Source organism: Camarhynchus parvulus, chromosome 5, assembly GCF_901933205.1.
Source record: "Camarhynchus parvulus chromosome 5, STF_HiC, whole genome shotgun sequence".
In the NCBI taxonomy this organism is placed as follows: domain Eukaryota; kingdom Metazoa; phylum Chordata; class Aves; order Passeriformes; family Thraupidae; genus Camarhynchus; species Camarhynchus parvulus.
In genome coordinates this window covers 55,383,358-55,405,137 of record NC_044575.1, presented here as the reverse complement: position 1 = coordinate 55,405,137, position 21,780 = coordinate 55,383,358, and the positions used below count along the sequence as shown (strand labels likewise).

At 43.3% G+C, this 21,780-nt stretch overlaps 1 protein-coding gene across 1 annotated transcript in view; it reads right to left on the bottom strand.

Moving 5' to 3' along the window:
- The window catches only part of KCNH5 (potassium voltage-gated channel subfamily H member 5), a 153,211-nt gene that overhangs the window by 18,246 nt on the left and 113,185 nt on the right, over positions 1 to 21,780 (bottom strand). The window contains exons 9-10 of the mRNA XM_030949319.1: positions 21,055 to 21,307; positions 10,368 to 10,564 (exon numbers count right to left, since the gene is read on the bottom strand). Of these exons, the coding sequence (XP_030805179.1) occupies positions 10,368 to 10,564; positions 21,055 to 21,307 (450 nt within the window). The remainder of the gene's footprint in view (positions 1 to 10,367; positions 10,565 to 21,054; positions 21,308 to 21,780) is intronic.

Genomic DNA, 21,780 nt, shown 5'->3' with positions numbered 1-21,780 from the left:
TATTATTCATGTACTTTTGTAGAACATCTTGAGGTTGTTGGCTGAGTCCTTCACGAAATGGGACCAGGGACAATTATCCACACATGAAAAACATGCATGATTCAGTTCATCCATTTACATTTCTAGTGTGGCCTTGCTTGGCAGGATGGCCAGTACAGCCTGGGAGAAGGATGGTCATTCATAGCTGAGCTGCTCTGACCAAAAACTGCCCCTTTTAAAATGGATTTACCTCAGACAAACGATGGAGATGGAAATTCTCTACAGTGGCATGGAGTCAAGGAAGGCAGAATTGGTGAAAATAGTGAGGTTAGACAAGAAATTAATTATGGAGATGACAGGATGCTCTGTTAAGGTCAGGGATATGGACAAGGAAAAGTGGATGTCTGTGCACTGAAGGAAGCAGTGAGCATGAATGGAAAAGCAAATTTAATCATAATAAAAAGGCTTCATTTCATCTGATCAGTTAGAAATATCCTGATTAGAAATGGCTGTTCTTTGCTGCTGTCATGGACTGGTTGCTTAGGTCTCCATTTTCACATTTTAAAGGGAGTGTGAAGTGTTTTAGGCTCTCAGAAGAAGCCAGAGCCTGTTCCTGAGGTAACTGGAGTGCTGCTCATAATAAAAAGAGGACAATGAACTGCTTCCAAAGGGATATGTACTCAGAGAGCACGGAGAGGTAAAGCCCCCCTGCTCTGCAGGTACATGACTGATGGAAATTTAATACAGGAAACAGTTATAGAACCTTTTTGGCAGCTGAGACAGCTTTGTGGAGTACTAATAAAAATCTGATATTCACCCAGAAGTCAGAGGGGAGGTCCCAAAGTTCAAAATATCAAAAGATCACTGACAGTTTAATTAAGGAGTTGAGAGAATCAGAGTCTTTTATAACTGCTCACACTGTGCTCCTTTTTTTAACAGTAACCTACAACTAAAACCTATATTATGGTTTTGCTATCTTCAGGAAGGGAAACAAATTAAGAGCCAGGGCTGTAAGCTCTGAGAAATAAAAATATTGGGGGAAAAAAACAAATGAATAATATATATTCCTTCCTAAAAGCACAGAATATTTTTTGCTTTCAGTAAGTTGCTCAGAAGTGCAATAATAGGGGACTCAGATTATTTCAGGTGCTTCCCAGAATGTCCCTATCCCTCCTGACAGCTATGCCCACCTCTGGAATACATTTAAGCATCTCCTGAATTTGTTCTTCCAGAGCTTCTTTTCATGTGACCTAAACTGAGCCAGCTTGCTAATCACAGCCACTGGCAGACAATTAAAAAAGGCACAGTCAATCAGCCATCATCAAGTTGGAAGTGACAGGCTGGGTTTTATTTTTAACTAAAACTAGTGGGATTTATGCAAACTCCCACAAAGTTCTTCTTGCACTTTGTTTACAATTTAATACTTTCCTACATGCACTGTAGGAAGCACTGACAGCAAGGTAAATCTGGGATTTGCAGGACTGCAATGATTTTTGTGTGCTGAACCAGCACATTTGGGTATTATTGCATCTGTGTAGTGTGAGCTGAAAAATAATAGATTAATGGATTTAAACTTGCATTGAAAAGAAAGGTCTTACACAGGGAGTTTTATTTAGCATTTGAGAAGCTATTTATTTATTTCTTTATTTATCTGAGGGGCCTTTTTGTTCAAGCCAAGGCAAAAACCTAATAAATAAAATCAGAGCTGTCTCCATTGCAAAACTGCTGTGAAATTATTATTGATCATTTCTAGATGGGTCCAAATGGATCCCATTTTGGGCAGAGCCAGACAATTCCCACTTGGATGAATGCTCAAGCTCTGCCTGTGCCTTGTGAACCCATGAGGATCCACTGATATGATCCCCATGAACAGGCAGAGGTTCTCTTTCCCCAGCCATGGCTTTGGGTGCATTTCTACCTGCATTCCCAGTCTGGCAGAAATAAGGTTTAGGGAATGAGAAGTCTGAGTAGAAGCTCATTTTATACCTTCAAGTCATGTTTTGCTGTTGCTAAAATGTGTGGTGTTCAGCTCCAGGAAGCAATGACAGAATTAATAATCTCAGTTTTTTAACATCTCCCTGTTTTCTTGAAATTATCAGGTTGAAAAAAAATCATAGATCTACACAGGAATTAGACTGAGCAGCACCTGTAAGAAGAAATCCATTGCTCTGGAAAAATTGTTTGGAGGGGTGTGAGGTAACACAACACACCTCTGTCCTCACTTTCTGTGTGAATCCTGCCTGCTGGTAAAAACTTCCTTAACTGGAAATCAAAAATGAAATGGCAATGTTCCTTCCCATTGCACCATACACATTCCCTCCCCTTCCTTTGCAGTGGGAAGAGATTAAAAGCATCAATTTTAAGTGATGAGGGGAGGTAAACACAAAATGTTTATTTTTTAATATTTAGAAGATTAAAAATAGCAAACCTTTGATTTATTTTTTTATTAGCAGTCATGTCCTGTGCAAGCAATGCTGCCTTGAACTGGTATCAGCAGACAGCCTGCAGAATGCTTTCTGTGTCAACCAAGGAGAATATCTTAATTAAGAGAGCTTTCTAAACAAGAAAATAGTATTAATTCACAGAAAGCACAATAGCAAATAATCATCAATCTGGATCTTCACTCTAACACAGCCAGTCACATTTTTGTCTCCCTATGGACCTGCCCATCCCTGACATTCCTGTTTAATGATCTTCCCACACACAAACAAATCACCCAGACTGCACTGCCTGCCTGAGGAGGGGATGCTCACACCTTTCACTGGGGTCCATCAGCCGAGTGCCTTCAGCATCAGCTGCAGAGTCTCTGAGTGCAGAAAGCATCACACCAGCACACAGGATTCTTTTTTCTGCAGCCAGACAATGCTGTTCCAAGATCCTTGAATGAGAAGCATGCTAAATTGCCTTGCATTTCTCAATAAAGACCAGCAGAAAAACAACATAAAACGACCTTTTGATTTAGATTTAGACAGGGAAGTTCCACATACAGGAAAAATAATAACTCTACCTCTGTAATGCCAAAGGATTATCAGAATTGGGTTCAGTCCTGCTTTTAACAGAGCTGGTGATTTGTCTCCTGCTCCTACAGCAGCATGGTCAGGATGTGTGAGGAAGGTATTTAACTCAGAGATTATATCCAGAATAGAATATTGGCCTGCTGGTACCCTGGGGGATTTATGTGGCTCTGAAACACTACTAGAGATGATAGTGCACTGGCTGCTCTCTGCATCTGCCTGCAGTCTGAAGGCAAAATGTGCTAATCCAGACTGTGCTGTGAATCCATAGCACCCCAAACCTGCCAAAGATCCCACAGGATATTCAGGGCCCTGGGTTTGAGGTGAGTATTGAGAGGAGAGGAGAGGAGAGGAGAGGAGAGGAGAGGAGAGGAGAGGAGAGGAGAGGAGAGGAGAGGAGAGGGAGAGGAGAGGAGAGGAGAGGAGAGGAGAGGAGAGGAGAGGAGAGGAGAGGAGAGGAGAGGAGAGGAGAGGAGAGGAGAGGAGAGGAGAGGAGAGGAGAGGAGAGGAGAGGAGAGGAGAGGAGAGGAGAGGAGAGGAGAGGAGAGGAGAGGAGAGGAGAGGAGAGGAGAGGAGAGGAGAGGAGAGGAGAGGAGAGGAGAGGAGAGGAGAGGAGAGGAGAGGAGAGGAGAGGAGAGGAGAGGAGAGGAGAGGAGAGGAGAGGAGAGGAGAGGAGAGGAGAGGAGAGGAGAGGAGAGGAGAGGAGAGGAGAGGAGAGGAGAGGAGAGGAGAGGAGAGGAGAGGAGAGGAGAGGAGAGGAGAGGAGAGGAGAGGAGAGGAGAGGAGAGGAGAGTCTACAACCATCATGTAATTCAGCTGCCTGACCATTTCAGGGCTGATCAACACTTACAGCATGATCTTAAGGGCAATGTCCAAATGCCTTTTAAACACTGACAGGCTGAGGGTATCGACCCTCTCTCTAGGAAGCCCATTCCAGTGTTTGACCACCCTCTCAGTAAACAAATGCTTCCTAATTTCCAGTAAACCTTTCCTGCAGTAGCTCTGAACCATCCCCACACATCCTGCCACTGGACCCCAGGGAGAAGAGATCAGCAGTTCTCTCTCTGCCCTTCCCCTCCTCAGGCAGCTGCAGGGGGAAATGAGGCCACCCTCAACCTCCTTTTCTCCACACCAGACAAGCCCAAAGTGTTCAGCTGCTCCCCACACTCCTTCCAGCCCTTTCACCAGCTTTGCTGCCCTGGTGCATTCAGGAGTTTCACACTTAGCACCAAGTTCTGCACAGCCAAGCAAGAGAAAACCCCTGTGCTCCCTCTGCTCCTCCAGGGTGGGGATTCAGAGGGGATTCTCTGCACCTCATTTCCCACGGTCAGAATGACCTGAAGAGCACCCAGAGGAGATGACCTGAAGAAGAGATGAGTGTAAAGGAGATGAAGCAGTGGCAGAAAGGAGAGGGAAAGGAGTGAGGCTCAGGGAAATGAGTCCAGCTCTGTCACAGCTACAGAAGTGAGACAGCAAACCCACAGCAGCTCCTGCAGCACTCACTCTGCTCCAGCTGTCCCACCCCATCTGCTAGGGGCTGAACTTGAAGCTGCTGCAGTTCTCCCTTTCAATTTTTATGCTGCTCTTCTACCTAGCAAAGTCACACACAGTCCTCCAAGGACTCACTGCCTTGCTTTGAATGCCTTAAATTCAAATCCCCATGTCCCTGAAGAGGGGCAAAGACACAAGGAATTGCTCAGGGGAGCAGGAGATGGGAAGGAAGAGCTGCAGAAAAAACTCTGGCCTCAGACCTGTAATTCTCACTTGGAAGGATCCTTGGGGCTCTCAGTGGCAGAAGGAGGAGAATGGCCTTTGCTGGGCTGTCTGCAACCACACAGCTACAAATACACAAGGAATTGCTGCACTACCTGTACTGATAAATTCCTCACATGAGTTTGGATTGCTCAGATTACTCAGATTCCTGAGCAGTTTCTCGAGAAATTACTAGCCCAAGAGCACCAATCAGCAATTTGGACAAGGTCAGTTTATTTGAAGGCTTGGAGTGGGCTCTTCCCACCCAAGCCCAATTGACATACAACTGTAGACACCATCAGAGGTGGTGTTAGATATAAATCAGTGCAACAGTCCTTTAGGAAATATTGCAATTGAGTAGTAACATATCTGGAGAGAGCGGTGAATGTAATAAAGCTAAACAATAAAAATCTTCAAACAATAAAAATTTTGAAATAAAAATATTTCAAAAATTTTCCAAAGTGAAAGTCTTTCCAAGCATAATGGCAGCTGCAAAGTCACCTAAGATGTGAACAAAACAAAACCAAATTGACTTTTGAGGGTGCAACTTACTTGCTTGGTAATCACACTAAACAGTCACTAAAGATAAACTATCCCTGTAGGACTTCATTTTTGGGATAACATGTTCATCGAAAAGAAAAACAACCCAGACAACTTAAAACCAGAGAGGGAGAGAAAAGGCCTGGGACAAGGACAATGCTCTGACCCCTTTCCATGTAAGCAAGTCACTCCCCAGGACTGGTGGGGACTGTGTGTAAGCACCAGCTGGTGAAGTGCTAACAGTCTGAACTCAGCTCCTGCAATTGTGAGTAGCTCAATTCAGAGCTCAAAACGTGTGGGAGCCCTCAGGGTCACCAGAACACAAGTGACCTTCAGGGGCAAGGGCTGATACCTGAACAATGCTCTCTGCCATTCTGCATCAGGACTGTCACTAATGCAGCAAACCATTGGGAGGGTCTGGAAAATGAAAATAGGGATGGTGAATGAACCTTGGGACAACCTTCACTTTTAGGACACGTGAATGCAGAATTCAACTTAAAATAACGCTTTTCTAAAAACCACATGACACAGAACTGATGAGTGATTCAGTCAAGAAACCATATGTGATGCATTAAAACCTCAAGCAAGAAGAGGAAGGCAATTTAAAAAGAAATTATTCTAATCTGAAGGAAAAAAGGAAAATAGGACGTGTGTGTTAACACAGTCTGATGGCTCACCCACTAAAAAGCCCCAGAGATTCCGTGTGCTGGAGGTATTAGATAACATCAGCTGCTCACAGTGTTGTCCCTGGCTTTAAGAGCATCACAGGGAAAAAAACCTGAGCTCCCCAAATGGGATTTCACTGCCTTAAAGGCACTCATCTCTCCTCACATCTCCTGGCTCGCTCTCAGCACACCTTCCAGGAGCAAACGCACCAGGGGTCAGACAGGAACAATTGTCCTCTTCCCCTGACTCATTCCTTTAACACAGCTCATTCTGGCCTCAGCAGAAAGCAGCAGGATGTGACTGTGTGCCTTAAAAGCTGTGGCTGAAATCTTTGCTGTATGGAAGCACAGGAGAATTTTAGCTGTGATGGTTTTGTCTGGATTTTCCCCCGCACTTGCACAGGCTGTGCTGGGCTAGCAGCTCAGCAGAGGTGGTACATTAGCAAATGGAAGCAATGATGAGAAAAGGAAAAAGAAAACTCAGAATGTGGCTGGAGCAGGGGCTGTGTGGAGGTAGGTAGGGCAGCACTTTTCCAGGACAAACATTCTTGTTCTGGCTCCTGGAAATAAACACAGCACAGCACAAGTGCAGGAATGAGGTTGAGATGTGGGCATGGACAGTAGCAGGGGATCAAGACTACCCAAGACCCTCAAAGCCTTCCACTCTAATGCCAGGAAGGTCTGGAAGAATTGACTGTGCATGATTACAAATTTAGAAAATTAGTTAGAAAATAAGAAACTTATCTCCAGGATGGGAAAACCTATTTACAAACAGGTACCCCCACAAAACCTGGGCATGTGTGCACCCCACAACCCAGGACCCCCCAGTTGGAACAACTGGAGCCAGGACTGGTGATCCCTCTTCCTCACCCTTCTTTTGCTTGTTTGTTTGCCTTCTTTCATCTCTCTCCTTCTCTGCTCCCTTTCACCCCACTCCTTTATCCAAAATCCACTGCTGTGTGCTTACACAAGGACAGCAGGGAGTAACTCATAAAAATTCCCATGCCAAGTGTGTAATTTACTAATGAAACTTTGCAAACATCTGCAGACCCCCTGACTTCTGTTGTTCCTTTCAACCCAAGATTTCCACCCCGGTTGCTCACTTCCCTTTGATGTTTGTATGCCACAGAGCCTCCTAAAAATCAGTCATGACTCCCCTCCTCAGACCAAGCTCCATGGCTCAAGCTTACAGAGAGGGCTCCCTCCAGCTGTGTGAAATCTTGAGAGGCACTTAATGAATTAGATATTATTAATATTCCCTTCCAGCATCAGAAGGCAGTAATTAACTCTTTGAAGACTCATCCCAAACCCTGCTTTATTACTCAATCCTCAGAGGCAGCTATGTAATCTCATTGTGATTTTAAAGAATATCTTTTCAGAATAATTATTTTCCTTGATTGAAAAAAGAAAAAAAAAGTTCAAAGTCCTGGTACTGCCTTGGAGTGTGCATTAGTGATGTCAGACATGCTGTAAAGATATCAGAGCACTCAACATGATATGCTGCAATACTTTTGCTGAGCAGATGCCTTAAGGAGGTCATTCAACATGCCAGGCTCTAAATGCTATTTGGGAGTGAGAAAACATTATTTTCCCACTTCAACAAGACTTTAGCTTCTCTGTCATGTGGAAATAACCTTTTGTGCTCAGTGCTATTATTAATTTATTAGCCTTTTGAACGTCTAAATGTTTTGCAGTCTGTGGACTGCATCAAAGTGCTGGCTGAGGGACAGCACAAACACATGGTGTGTGCATCCAAAGCCATGGATATGTGTTTCAAAGAGCAGACCTGGTGCAAGAACACTTCTGCCTATGTATTTTTGACAGTGAGAACAGCCATTTTCTCAGGCACATACCCCCAAGGAGTTTATTTAAGTTATAATTAAATGTCAAATGTTGTGAGTGATGACTATGTAGAAAAAGTGCTAAGTATATATTTCTATAGAAATCAATTAAAGGAGACAATGATTTTCTTTCCATTTAGGCTCCATGACTCCAGCACAAGCTGCTGCAGCACAGTGCAGCTGTCAGCCCTGCCTCAGTGCCTGAACAATTGCTTTCTGTTCACCTGATGGACCTGTCCTGAATGGCACCGATTTTCCTCTGGGGTGAATTCACCGCCAAACGCTTCTGTGATTCCCAACAGGGAATCACATATCCTTCCAGCAGATAGGAGGTTTGAAACAATCCCCTGAATATATTTATGTAACAGGACTTGGGTTGTGTCCCTGGTGTTGAATGTAGCATGATCTATTTTGTGCCCAGGAACAAAACACAGAATTTCTGCAAAGCAGGCTCTGGCTGAGCGCATCTGACTGCAATGCCAGGCTGCTTCTCAAAGTTACTGACTGCAACTGCAGGAGAGGGGTGGAGTTCAGCTGATGGACGTGAGGTATTTAGTTAGTTAGACTCTGTGAAATCAAAAGGGGATGGTTTTCCAATCCCAAACTGGGAACCCAAACTGGTTCCTCCCAGAGGAACCATCCTTCATGGACTATGGAGGTGATTGGTGACTACCCTGGACACCATCACCCAATTTTTAATGAAATGAACTCTAATCTCCAAGTTCCACATTGACATGACCCTTCTTTGACTCTCCATCCACTCTCACATACTGCCCACACATTCCCCCAAACAGCATTTCCTCTCCTTCTGCAAAATCCAACATTTCTTTAGGAATGCTGTTCCTTCTCACTGGGAGTCACTGCCTCCATGTCAAAGTCCATGTACCTGACACTGAGCTAAACAGTAGCTATACTGGCAACTGGAATTCCAGGAGTTTCTCCTGGGTGATTCCCCATGCCAGGGCCCTGCAGGGAAACCAACTTTCCTTAAAAAAATGAGGAACAAATTCTGAGAAGAAAGAGAGAAAATGAGAATAAATTCTGTGACAACTCAGCCAGGAGGCTACTCCCCATACACAGCCCTGGACTGCAGAGCTGAACTCCAGCACAATGCCCTGTCAGGAATAGACATGTCCATGTTTTTCTCAGGAAGCCAGCTGGAGTGACAGGTTCACAGTTCTAAGAAGGAAAGAATACATTTTGGTACAATATAGTGGCATTATCTTGTCCCATGAAATCACCATCAGCAATGCCTGAGCAGAGTTGTCATTGCAGGGCTGTAGCTGGTGAGATGGCAAGGGAGGGAATGCTGAAGTCAAATCTTGGAGCATTTCTTATCAACAGAGAAGTGATAAGCTAGAATTCATGAACCAGCTTCCAAGCCCCAAAGCACTCCTTCAGGTCTGAAGTGGAGCTAACAACCTCGAGTCAGAAGTAAGCTGACAAGCTGGAACCAAACCTGACTATAACTCAGCTCCTTCAGGCTCCAGCACGGACAGAGGGGCACTGTAATCCCATTGCATCTGCTTCTTGCCTTGGGTATTTTGTGCCACACTTGGGGTATTAATGAGCACAAGTGATGCACAGAAATTGAAACCTCCTCTGAAAGCAGCTCCAGTGGCTAGAGAGAAACTAGACTTAAGAAAGTAAAATTGTAGTTGTGTTGAAGTCGTCTTACTGCAGAGGCTGAAATGGTCTTGTGAAATACTGAGGTAGCCTTGGTACATTATCAGGTGAGATGCCCAAGGTACAGCTGCAGAAAAACGTGTTTCAGCAGCTAGAGGATCACAGCTAATGCTCAGCAATCTATAAATCATTGTTATGAGATTTCTCTATGCAAATGAAATTTATATAACCCTCATCAATCATAAAAAAAAATCATAAAGATGAAATTTTGCAGCCGCAATGTGAATTAAAGGATCCCTTAACCTGTTTTCAAGATACGTCTTTATAGCTAATTAATTTTCAGATGGAGTGTTCTTTGAAAGGACTAATGGATAGTGAGCATTGCTGATTGATTATAAAATGAGCAGGAGGGTTTAAGAAGTGAGCTGTGAATGTAAAATCACTACCCAGCTTTATTAACTTTGCCATATTAAAATTCTAGACTATGGAACTGCGAGAAGCAGGTATTAATAGAGTACCTTTGATGAGTGTATTTTATTTATTTAACATCAACAGATTTCTCTTAGTTGGTTTATAACATGGGGATCTATCAGACTGTCCTCTGAACTGTATCTTAGAGACTTCAACTTTGAGAAATCCAGAATCTGGATTCTATAAAATATAACTTTATACATTTATGCGACGGGGTGGAAAAAAACCCAACAAAATGAAAACCAGCAACTATGAAGAAAACAAAAAGAAATGCAATCCATATGTCATCCTGCTAGGACTGCTCTCCAGAGCTGCAAATCTACAGGTAACTTTTACTGAGCCATCATTACCAACAGTGACAAGAGCATTTATCGAAAGGCCACTCAATCTGCCATGACCTGAAAACATCAGGAGGAAATGGGGGGGTTGTTGAACACTGCAAACACCTGGTGAGAGGAAAGGGAAAATAAGGAGCTTACCCTCTTCCTCAGATTGCAGGTGAGCGTGAGGTTCCTCGAGAAGGAGTTGGCAAAAGCAGTGTAAAAGTCCAGCACTTTCAGCAAGGCTTCTCGCTTAATTATGTGCAAATCGCAGTAGGTCAGAGCCCGAACGTTGGCACAGGCATGGGCCAGGCTGGTTTCCTTCCAGAAGATATCACCAAACACATCACCTTTACCTGAAAAACAGCAGGGCAGATTTGTTAAAAGGTAATGCTTAGGCAGAGTTTCTCAGCACACAGATTATTTTTTCACAACCTGTCTTATGCTCCCAATTATCCCAACGCAAGCTCCCAGCCATGAAAACTAACAAGGGTACGAGTTTTAAAATTAGCTGAGGTACTTGAGCATCCTTAGCAGTAGCCCCAGGTTTTTAAGGTATTTATAGATTGCTCTGTGAAGTGTCACAAAGCATAAGAGCAGATTGTAAAGGTCTCATTGTAGCTGAGGATTCAAGTAATGGATTTTTCAAAGGCTACCAAATATAATGAGCACTTAACTAATGTTCAGGTGATTGAATATTTCAGGTGTCTGTTCCCAAGTGATTTAGGAGTCCTGGTCTTACAAAAACCTTCTGACATCTAGGTTCTTTCATCCTCATGGCTCTACAGTGAGAGGTGCGAGCCAGCTTCCAGGGCCCAAGGACCACATTTTAAAGGACGTTTTACATTCTTAATTCAGTGTCAGTGGTAACACTCCTGGAAAACCCACCAAAAGCCTCACTGAGACTTTTAACTTTAAAATAACCACTTCTAAATCTTAAAACACCTCCAAAAGTATAGTTCTAAACCAAAATTCATCCATTTAAGTAGAAGCTTAGGCTTAAGTCTCTTATTTCAGTGTTTGCTGAGTAAGAGAGGGTTTGACACCTGAGACACCTACATGTATAAATACCTCAACCAGAGGGGAAAATTACATCTAAGGCTACTTCTGCAGTGTAGCAGAACAGCTGACTGAGGACCTGGGACTAGTCCAGTGCCATGGACAGAAGAGCTCCAGGGACTGGGAGGGAGTTCTCTGACAGCCCAGTTTTCTTTCCTCTGCAAGGAATCCACACCCCCACACCTGTGCTAGACACCCAAGCAGGAGAAGAGGATGAGGACACCAGATTCAAAATCACATTTCTGACCCAACAAGAAGCCCAGCATGGGTGTAGGTTGGAGATAACCTTTCAGGTTTGGACCTTCTGGTTGTTCTGAGAAGAGTAACAGAAAACACACTGAAACATTCCAAAGCTGCCTCTTGCTGCCTGGGTTTGGCCAGGACCATGGTGTGTGGTTTGTGGCTGACACCTCAAATCCTGAAGCAGAAACCGTGGTACAAAGGGTATTTTTTGTTTCAGATCCCCAGAGTTATCCCAGCTCTGTATTTTAGCAGTTATTTAAAGGGAACTCAGATCAGTCAGCCAGTGGCTATTGATTTCAGGCACCTCAAGCAGCCCCTTGGTGAAGGTTAGGGATGTTACAGTTTTGGCATAAAAAAGGTAATGGATTTTAGTATTTCCTCTTTTAAGAGCTTTTAACATTTTGCTCCACTCTATTGTGGAAACACAGACCAGAGGGGTAATCTATCCAACATTATTACTTTTAGAGGTCAGAGGCTCTATTTCTCTATTTCCATTTCTGCTTTTGGTATTGTATCCAGTAAAACATATCTAACATCTCTCAGGCAGAGTGAAATAAAATGTGCAAGTCTTTATCTTCCCTTCTCTGTTTTTATTTTCCAAAAAATGTCTCTATAACAGAATCATCCCTTAGAAAGGTTATAACTGCATCTCATTGAGCTGCTTTTGATTCTACATATTTTTATGTAATTAAATTTAACTACAATACATAACACAGCTGGTATAATTTATAAAACAAGGTGCTTTAAAATGTTTTCCTTAATACAGAGCATTTTATAGTAACATTATAATTTATCCAATGTACTGCTTTGAAATTACCTTTTGCAGTTAATTGTCCTTGTCTCTACTTAGAGTTCAAAACCCAGTTTGCAGACATGCTCAACAGAGTTACATAATTTATAGAAAACAGTCCATCTCTGAAATGCAGAAAATTGCTTAATGGATTTGCTCTCTGAGGTGGACACGGGACAGAGCTGAGTCCTACTTTCAGTGCAGAGTGCAGTTAAAAGACAGTGGTTTTACCACTGAAATGCGAGCAAACCACTTGTTCTCTTTTCAAATTCAGGCTAAAATGTAGTTAATTTAACGAAGAGGTTGAAAGCAGTGGATGCGCACCCCAAAACTCAGGACAACAGTGTGTTACAGAATCTGTATATGTACCATAGAAAAATTAAATAATATTCATAAGCTTGAGAAGATCTTGAGCCCTTCAGTGTGGCAGGAATGTGGGACTGCACTGGTTGGGACTGAAAGGTTGGGACACAATGAACTGAATTTATTCACTCTTCCATGAGCCATCACTCACTGGATTTGAAGGGTGAAACTCTAAACTCCTCTTACATTGTGGTTTATACTCTTCAGAAAGTACAAAATCGTGGAAGCCTTTAAGGGATCTCGAATTTGACATTTCCCACACACACTTCTGAGCTTGTCTGCTGGTTATAAATGTGCTAAGGAATGTACAGAATGAAAACAAAACCTACCAGATTCTCCAAAACAACACCTCTTTTCTCATAAATACAGAGATTAATGCACTGTACTTTATCCCTATTAACTGCAGTTCACTGTGCAAAGAGGTAATTTCTCACTCAGGACAAGATCAGAAGTTAGGAAAGGATTCTCTGCTCAGTGGGTGGTGAGGCATTGAACAGGATGCTCAGAGAAGCTGTGGGTGCCCCATCCCTGAAATGCTCAGGGCCTGGCTGGAAGAGGCTTTGAGCAACTTGGTCTAGTGGAAGGTGTCGTTGAGACCATTCCATGATTCTGAGGGTAAGTTTACACATTGCAACTAAATAGAAACAAAATTTTCACGGTTGCAACCCAGAAAATTTAACTGGCTAGGTCTGACACAGCCACCCAGAGACACAGACAGGAATTTTTCACTTGCAGAGACGTTCAGAGCTCCAGGGGAAGTGCTGCTGGGGCTGAGCTGGGAATGCAGAGGTGCTGATGCAGCCTGCATAATATCCAAAGATTCTCTGCAGATTTATTGAGACCTTAGTACATTCCCTCCCAAATGTGCCCTGCCCTGAGTCCTGAGGACCTCCTGAATGGAGGCAAAGCTCTGGAAAACCCTCCTGCCCCTGCTCCCAGTGCCCAAAGCATCACTGGAAGAAGGATTGCTATAAATTAGACTGCAAGGGAACTACTTGCATACATTTTACACACCATAGAATCATAAAATGCTTTGGGTTGGAAAAGACCTCTAAGATTATCAAGTCCAACCCTTAACTCAGCAATGCCAAATCCACACTAAAACATGCCTCTAAATGCCACATCTACAGAATTATGGAATCATTGGGTTGGAAAAGACCACTAAGATCATAAAAATTCAGATTTTTGCAAAAACAGGACATGTGAAGGGTGTGGGTGGCAGGATAATTTTTGCTGAAATACCAACATTTCTATCATTCTAAATACTATGTATTTGTGCCTGTACATAAAATATACGTATATATTCATGCATATTCACATAAATATATTCAGGGACAATCAGATGGTATGCAGCTGTCAGGATATTTCTATGCACTGTTCTATCTTCTATATTCTGATGACCTTGCCAAACAGATTTGTGGGGACAGATGTTCTCTGCAGCCTTACACCATGGACTGACCTGCCAATTTGCCAGACAGGAGTTCATGCCTGGACCTTTCAGGTAGAAACATTCTTAAAGGCTTTATGGAACCCCCCCAGAGCTTGCAGATGGAATGAAACACTCAGAAACACTCTGTTTAAACAACATCTCAGAATCCACATGTGTATTTATGCAGAGACAAAATTTATCCTCCTTCAGATGGGGACAGAAACTGAGCTAATAAATATCCTAGCAGAAATAAGAGCTTGATGGATTCTTTGGAAGAAAGTTTAGGCAGGTAGTTAAAGAATAAATTCTTGGTGGGAAATAGCACTGGGTAAAAACACATAAAGGGGACCAAGTCTTCTTAAGGAGGTGGTTTTTTTTGTGCAGTCTTAGCTAATAAACCAGTTACCCTTTAACCATTTGAAAATATCTCCAAAGCCTCATCAGTCATACTAGCACGAGCCAGACATGATGAATGATGTTGGCTTTCCATCAGGATGCACTCAAATCTTACACTGCTCATGAAAAGCAAAGCCTGATGTTGTTTGAAGATCAGGAAAACTGTACCTCAGAGAGAAAATGTTCATCCAATCAGCTCAAGTGCCAAATACCATGAAGTGATGGCAGCATGCACACAAGTGGAGGTCATAATTACATATATTGGTGTCAATATTCATACAAATTCATATTTCTGTGTATCTGCAGTCAAACCTTCTGCTGCAGGACAGACATGTCCCAAACTGATGTAGAAACTCAATGAGCAGGGAGTGAATCAGCTCCTGTCACCCAGAGCAGCTCTGAGATGGGTCAGTGAGCAGTTCTGCATCTCCTCACCATGGCACACTGGGACTGGTAGCACAGCTTTACAAAATGATGCAATATATTCATGGAATAAAATCCATCTGTGGCTACTAAACACAAAAGATTTCCCTCTGAGTAAAATACTGTCCAGTGGAGGGGTGTAAACATTCTGGGGAAGCGTCACAGTTTCCTTACTTCACCTTCCTACTTTCTCCTGCACTTCTGCTATTGACCACTTTTGGAGACAGGCTGCTGGACTGGCTGGATTTCTGGGTGTCCTGGCTGGAAACAAATTTGGGAGGAAACAAATTTGAGAAAAATAGGGGATACCAGACCATAAAGTCACCCCAAGACATTTGTCTTAGCTGAAATGGTAGTTTCTGCCTAAAGAGGGTGTCTGGAGAAGATGATGCAGTGGTGCAAATCCATCAGGTGCACTCCCCATCTGGGACAGCACTGCCAGCACAGCCCAAGATGTGCAGAGATGATTCTAAACTGTGAGAGAGGTCTTCTTGCCCCTGTGAATGTTCTAGCCTCAACTTCTTCTGGGACATGCAGAAGGGCCAGAACTTCCTTGAAAATCAGACCAGAGCTGATCACTGAGCTGCACATAAACCCACCTCCGTGGGGCTGCATGTGAAAGGGCAGAATGACAGGAGAAAACAGCATATTCAGCCTCTGAGGCATTATCAAACAGTCAGTAAAGCAGCAATGACAAGAGACTGTGCCAAAACCCTGGTCCATGCTGGCAAAGGTACTTTGCATTATTTAACACAATGCAAACCTTCCCCATCTGCGCCTGGAAACACAAAGGAATTACCTTTCTTCCAGCATTCAGGACTGCTGCAAGCAGGGCCCAAAGTCCAGAAAGATTTTGTGCAAGTATCATCCCTGCCTCACATCCTTCTAGAAGCCCCAGCTCCTAGAGACAGGTTATTTCCATTTTGATTTTATATAAAAATATGTTTCTATCCTTCCTGACTGAGGAAATAAACCTGAAAGCATGACCATTCCTACCACCTTGAAAACTCATAGGGCAAATCAGATTGCCTCAAACTGTTAGTCTGATTTAAAAGAACTGTATCACACAATTTTTAAATAATTTTCCTATTCTTGTGCTGGCAAGTCTTTCAATTTTTGGCAGTGAAGCATGCAGGTCTAATTCAAAAACATATCAATTCAGAGAAATGAATCTTTCAGACTCTGGAGGCTGTGGATCAAATCTGTAACACACTAGCTGGTACTAAATTAAGACTGATGTTTCTTATCATAATTAACCATCATGCAGAGACACAAAAATATATTAAATTTACAAAACAATATGAAAAATTCAGGTTTGTCAGCAAGAACTAATGACACTTTTGAACAAGCATCAGTAGGACTAAATCTTAATACGGGACTGCAGATGTCAATCCAGACCTGCAAGATCTGACTGATCCCAAGGCACTTAAGGGGAACTGCACAGTGCAGACCAGCAAATCACACTCGTTTTCACACGAGTAACCCTTCAAGTATTTTGCAAAATACTTTCAGATTCAGCACTTAAAACCCAGCCTAAATCACATTAATTATTTCAGTTCTGCTAGCTGAATAAACCCCCAACCCTTTCCTCTATGAATCATTTTCCTCTTAGTTAATTTGGAGCTTTAACTCATTGGGACACAGGGGACTTTTCCTGTGATGAAATAGGACACAGCCTGTTCTGTAAATTGCTACCAGGTGCATGCTACTAACCTGGGGAAATGTTCACAATTAGTCTGTCTTGGTCGACTTCACATGGAAAACAACACAAAAGTTCAGTATAAATTAACAAGAGCTGATTTGACACAGGGGCCAATTCTGCCACCCTCATTTCACTTGAGAAGAAACCCAAGCTGCAACTAAACAAATTAAAATCAGGCAATTAGCCACTAATACTGTGAGATGGAACTGGACTAGCAGGTTTTCCTGTTACAAAGTGCACCACATGCACACTCAGTCCTGTCCTGCACAGAGCACATGCCCAGCTGCCCAGGCATGGAAATTCAAAGTGCTGATGCATGGATACCAAATATCATCTTGCTAATGCCATGGATGAGAGCCATGGAGCTACTGGGATTCCTGCTCATCCAAATGGGACCTGCTACTTGCTCTTCTTCTAAAGAACTCTTCTCTGTGTGATTTGGTGGGAGATCTTCAATTCTTTGATCTCCAAACACAAGTTTCATTAAGAGCAGAAAAACACTCAACCTGATTTTCACCCGCCATACCAAACTCAAGAAACTTGCTTTACTCCTCTCATACTGCATCATATCCCTTTCCCAGATAAAAAAATGGGAAATAATTAATGAAGCAGACCTTTAATAAGGTCTGGTTTGTCTAATAAAAATTAACAATGGGTTACTCTGGAATTATATGCAGAACATGCTGTGAATTAACATGCAATACATAAAGGCAAAAAACTGAGTACTATGGGATCAGGACCCTAAGCGTGGCTGAAACATCTACATTTATATTTATTTTGACTTGACTATCATACTGAGTTCACTCAGCAGCAACCCCCACCAGGATTTCACTGCTCAATATATTTTTATCGCTATGCAGCTCAAGCAATATTTTTGATCAATTCCTACAATCAACATCTGAATGCAGCAGACCATTATTTTTCTGCTGAAAAAACAACTTCTTTAAACCTTGTTAATCAATATGCCCAGTTTAAGTTACTGCACAACTTAAACAGCCAGCTGTGCAAATAGCAGGAGCTGGAAAGCAACTTTCAGAGCCACTTGGATGGCACTGCCACCGATGTGTAACTCCTCATCAGGAGCAAATTCAGGTTAATTGCAGCAGGGTGAATTATGAGGCGCCCTCTGGTAGCTGATGCCTCTTTTCATTAGCCTGGGGACTCCAAACTCCTGGTCCTCCCTGAGATGCTTTGCTGGTAACACCTCCCTGTGCAGAGCAGTGGCAGTTAAATTGTTTACTCCTGCCTGAGATGGAGGAAAATTACTGATGTGCCTTCTCAGGGTCACCTCGCTTGCTAGGAAAGTTTGGATAATTAGAGACAAGACTGTTTGCCTTTCTCCATTCTCCTGGTAGCTGCAGATGAGTTATGTTAAAATGTCCGTGTCTCCTTTTCCCCAGTGTAGCAGCACCCCAGCTCTGCACATGGAGAGCTCCCTGCCACAGCCAGGACCTGCAAAAGGTGGGACACTGCCCTTAGAAAGGTAACTAATGAGGAGAACATAATGGGGCACCTGGATAGCTCCTTTAATGAGTCCTAAAAACTGCAGGTCTACAATTGTATTCATTCTCTTACTGTTAGTGTTTTCTGTAGTGCTGATTACTGCAGTGGCTGGGCCTTTAATTATCCACAAATTAGAACAAAATCAAACTGGGGGGAACCAAATGTCACAGTGCTGCAAGTTGCCCTGTCAATCACCAGGCTCCACCTGATTTCAAGCACAGGGAACACCAAAGCTGCCACAGTTGAGGCAGGAAGAAAGCTGCTGAAAGAAAGGATGGCTGTTCCATGAAGGTGGAAAAAAAGAAAAGCACCTGGACAGGATGCCAAGTCTCCTGAGGACACTGCTTCTGCAGGCAGGGAGGCTGGATGTGCCAACTCACCCTGGCTAGGGGCAAGGGAACACGGTAAGGGAAGATGGACAAAGGGAAAAAGCAGCAAAATGCATGGAGTGATTCATGCCAGGACCTGAGGGAGGATGAAGCCCTGCACTTCGAACGGAAGCACGAATGTCAGAGACGGGATATGATGGTTCTTAACCTGTTTTAATGTCCCTACCTGACTCACTTCTCTTGGATATTCCACATGTAAAAATACATCAGACCATCCATCTGTGGGTGAGCATGGTTGAAAAATAAACCAAACACCCCTTCTCCCTCTCTCTTTCCTTAAGTAAGGCAAATCACACACTACTGTATTAAACCACATTGCACTATTATTTCCTCTGCAAGGAGCAGAAGCTGCAGACAGAATGTCCTGTTCATTCCTGCTCTCACAGAGGAAATTAATGAGGACAAGTTTCCAAAGGATACTTATTGCATTTCCTCTACTCTAGGCCACTGCTGGGAGGTGGAGAAGATGGACAGACTGACAGCACATCCTGCAAGTTGACTTTTCCTGGGAAAACCAGAGTGGCAGCAGATGCTTGGAGCATTCAAAGCAGGTACTGAGGTTTTCCCATTAGTCAGTTTTTTTAACCCTGGTCTCCCCCTTAGGCAGATTCATGTTCCTTGTGCTTGAGCTTCTCAAGGAAGAAAAGATCAATAAATATTATGCTTTTCACTGTCTGATCTGTAGTTGCTGTTTCAGGTGCCACAGCTGCCACTAGAAAGACCTTTGCAGCTACATCTGGGAGAGATTTTCTTCCACAGGTGAATTTTTAGGACAAAATATCCCATAATTACTCAGTTCACTATTCTGCTAAATAATCTGTCAGAGCATGAAAAAACACTTCAGTGTGTTCTAGGACTAGAGCAAGCAGTTTATCTTGCTTTAAGTTACATTTACACGTTCTGCCAATCCCTGTAGAACATGATGAACACAGCTGTGAGTCATGGAAGAACTGAAGGCACTTTTGGCAATTAAAGGTAATTCATTTAACCAGATATGTTTAAAATTCTCTCTGGTCAAATGGGGATTAACATAGATACTAGATTTAATACATCTAAAAGGTAGAAACAAAAAGTTCTTACTGTCTTGTCATTCCAAACACACAGTATTCAGTAATAACTGCAATCAAGTTTTGCATATAATCCAAGAGTGATAGCTCTTAGTTCAGTAAATTACAAACTTATTGTTTTCATTGTAAAAACCATTTATTTGTTTAAATACTGCTACTTCCTCTTAAGCCTTTTGTTTTTTAAATAACTGTAAGCAAATATAAGATATCATCACTGAGATTAATCATAAAAATGAAATGGTCCAGTGAGCTGGAATACAAGGAATAATTTCCTACGGAAATTGTTGATTTAGGAGCTTTCATCATAATGACTTCACGTCTAAATATGGAAACAGATTCATTCTTACACTAAATCTCTCTTTTTTAAAACCTTAATGTACACTAGAATACAGAAAGGTGCAGCATGTATTTCCAAAGAGCATGGATGAGAGTTTTCCTGAGATCCTACTCCAGCTGGGAGAATCCAAGTGATGCCCTGGGGGAGCTGTTCCCATGCAGCCCATCCACACTCTGCCCAGTCCCACCCCAGTCCCAGGCACATACACATTTTTAGAGAAATTCAGGAGCCCACTGGAGCCACCCTTAGAGAGAAGAAGCAGCACAGAGCTTCAGTGGGGTCTGACAGCCGCCCTAGGACCAGGAACCTGATGGATTTGCCCTCAGGGAGTGACAACTCCACTGTAAGAGAAGGCAAATATTCAAGAGGATATGAGTTCTGCAATAAATGGGCCTATTTGAAACAAGCAAGACAGGCTCTGGGTAGTTTTTTCTGCAGAGCCACCAGTTTTTCCTCCACATAGTTCTGCCTCTGAGGAGGATTCCTGCCTCCACACTGGTGCTGACCACTCAGTCCCACCACATGGCACACCTTTCCCAGTCCCATACAAGCTAACGAGGGTCTGCACTGGGCTCTTTCCCAAAACCAGATAGGACGGTGGAGTGACAGGGTGATTTACCTGAATTCCCCCATTACTCAGAGTTCTCATGACTGTGGTTTGATACATGGTGTAACCCCATCCCTTTGCAAAGTCAGATCAGACTCTTTATTTTCTGTAAAGCCAGTTCACTACAAGCAAAAATTGTCCTTATTTGCAGAGACTGTTTGCAGGTGTTATTCTGGGCTAGAATACAAAAGAATTAGAATCCCAGTGTGAAGGTTAATGTGGAAATCCTCCAGAGGGAGTAAGATAAAACAATGTGCATTTCCTCCATTTAAAACATATCAAGCACACAGATGCCATTCTCCTCTGCTCAGAGACACTGTAGCTGTGATCGGTGAGTCATACTGGGCAGAAAGAGCACCCCCAATGGCACAAAACATGAAGGATTTGCTTCTAGAGAAGGATCTCTGGAGGCACAGCATCTCCATCTTATGACAACTGCTACCTTCCCATAGTCCCAGCTGATGTTAGGCAAAACTCGTTAATATTCAAACCTCAGCAAAAGAAAAACACACAGAGACCACAGCAGAGATCACAGTACCTAAAATAGCCACCACCTCGTCGTCCTGGATGACTTCCAAGGATCCTGAGACCACAAAGCAGAGAGCATCCACGCTTTCCCCAGCGTGGTAGATGAGGTCCCCCGGGGCACAATGGATGGTCTGGAACTCCACAGCCAGGGCTCGCAGGCAGCCGTCGCTGGCCAGACGGAAGGCAGGGTGCTCGTTGAAAACCTTCCTGTTCAGGTGCACGCAGATGTCTGCTCTCATGTCCTTGGGGCAGATCGACAGGACCTGGGTGAAAGAAAAGATGGAAAAATAATCAGCTGGGCATGCAACACCAAGGCTACCACTGTTTGAAATAAACTGGATGGGTGGGTCTGAAGGTGTGCCTGGGGGGGATCTTGAAATCCATGCATCCATGCATGCATGCATCCATCCATCCATCCATCCATCCATGCATCCATCCATCCATCCATGCATCCATCAATCCATCCATCCATCCATCCATGCATATCCATCAATACATCCATTCATCCATGCATCCATCCATCCATCCATCCATCCATCCATCCATCCATCCATGCATCCATCCATCCATCCATCCATCCATCCATCCATCCATCCATCCATCCATCCATCCATCCATCATCCGTCCATGCATCCATCCATCCATCCATGCATCCATCCATCCATCCATCCATCCATCCATCCATCCATCCATCATCCGTCCATGCATCCATCCATCCATCCATGCATCCATGCAT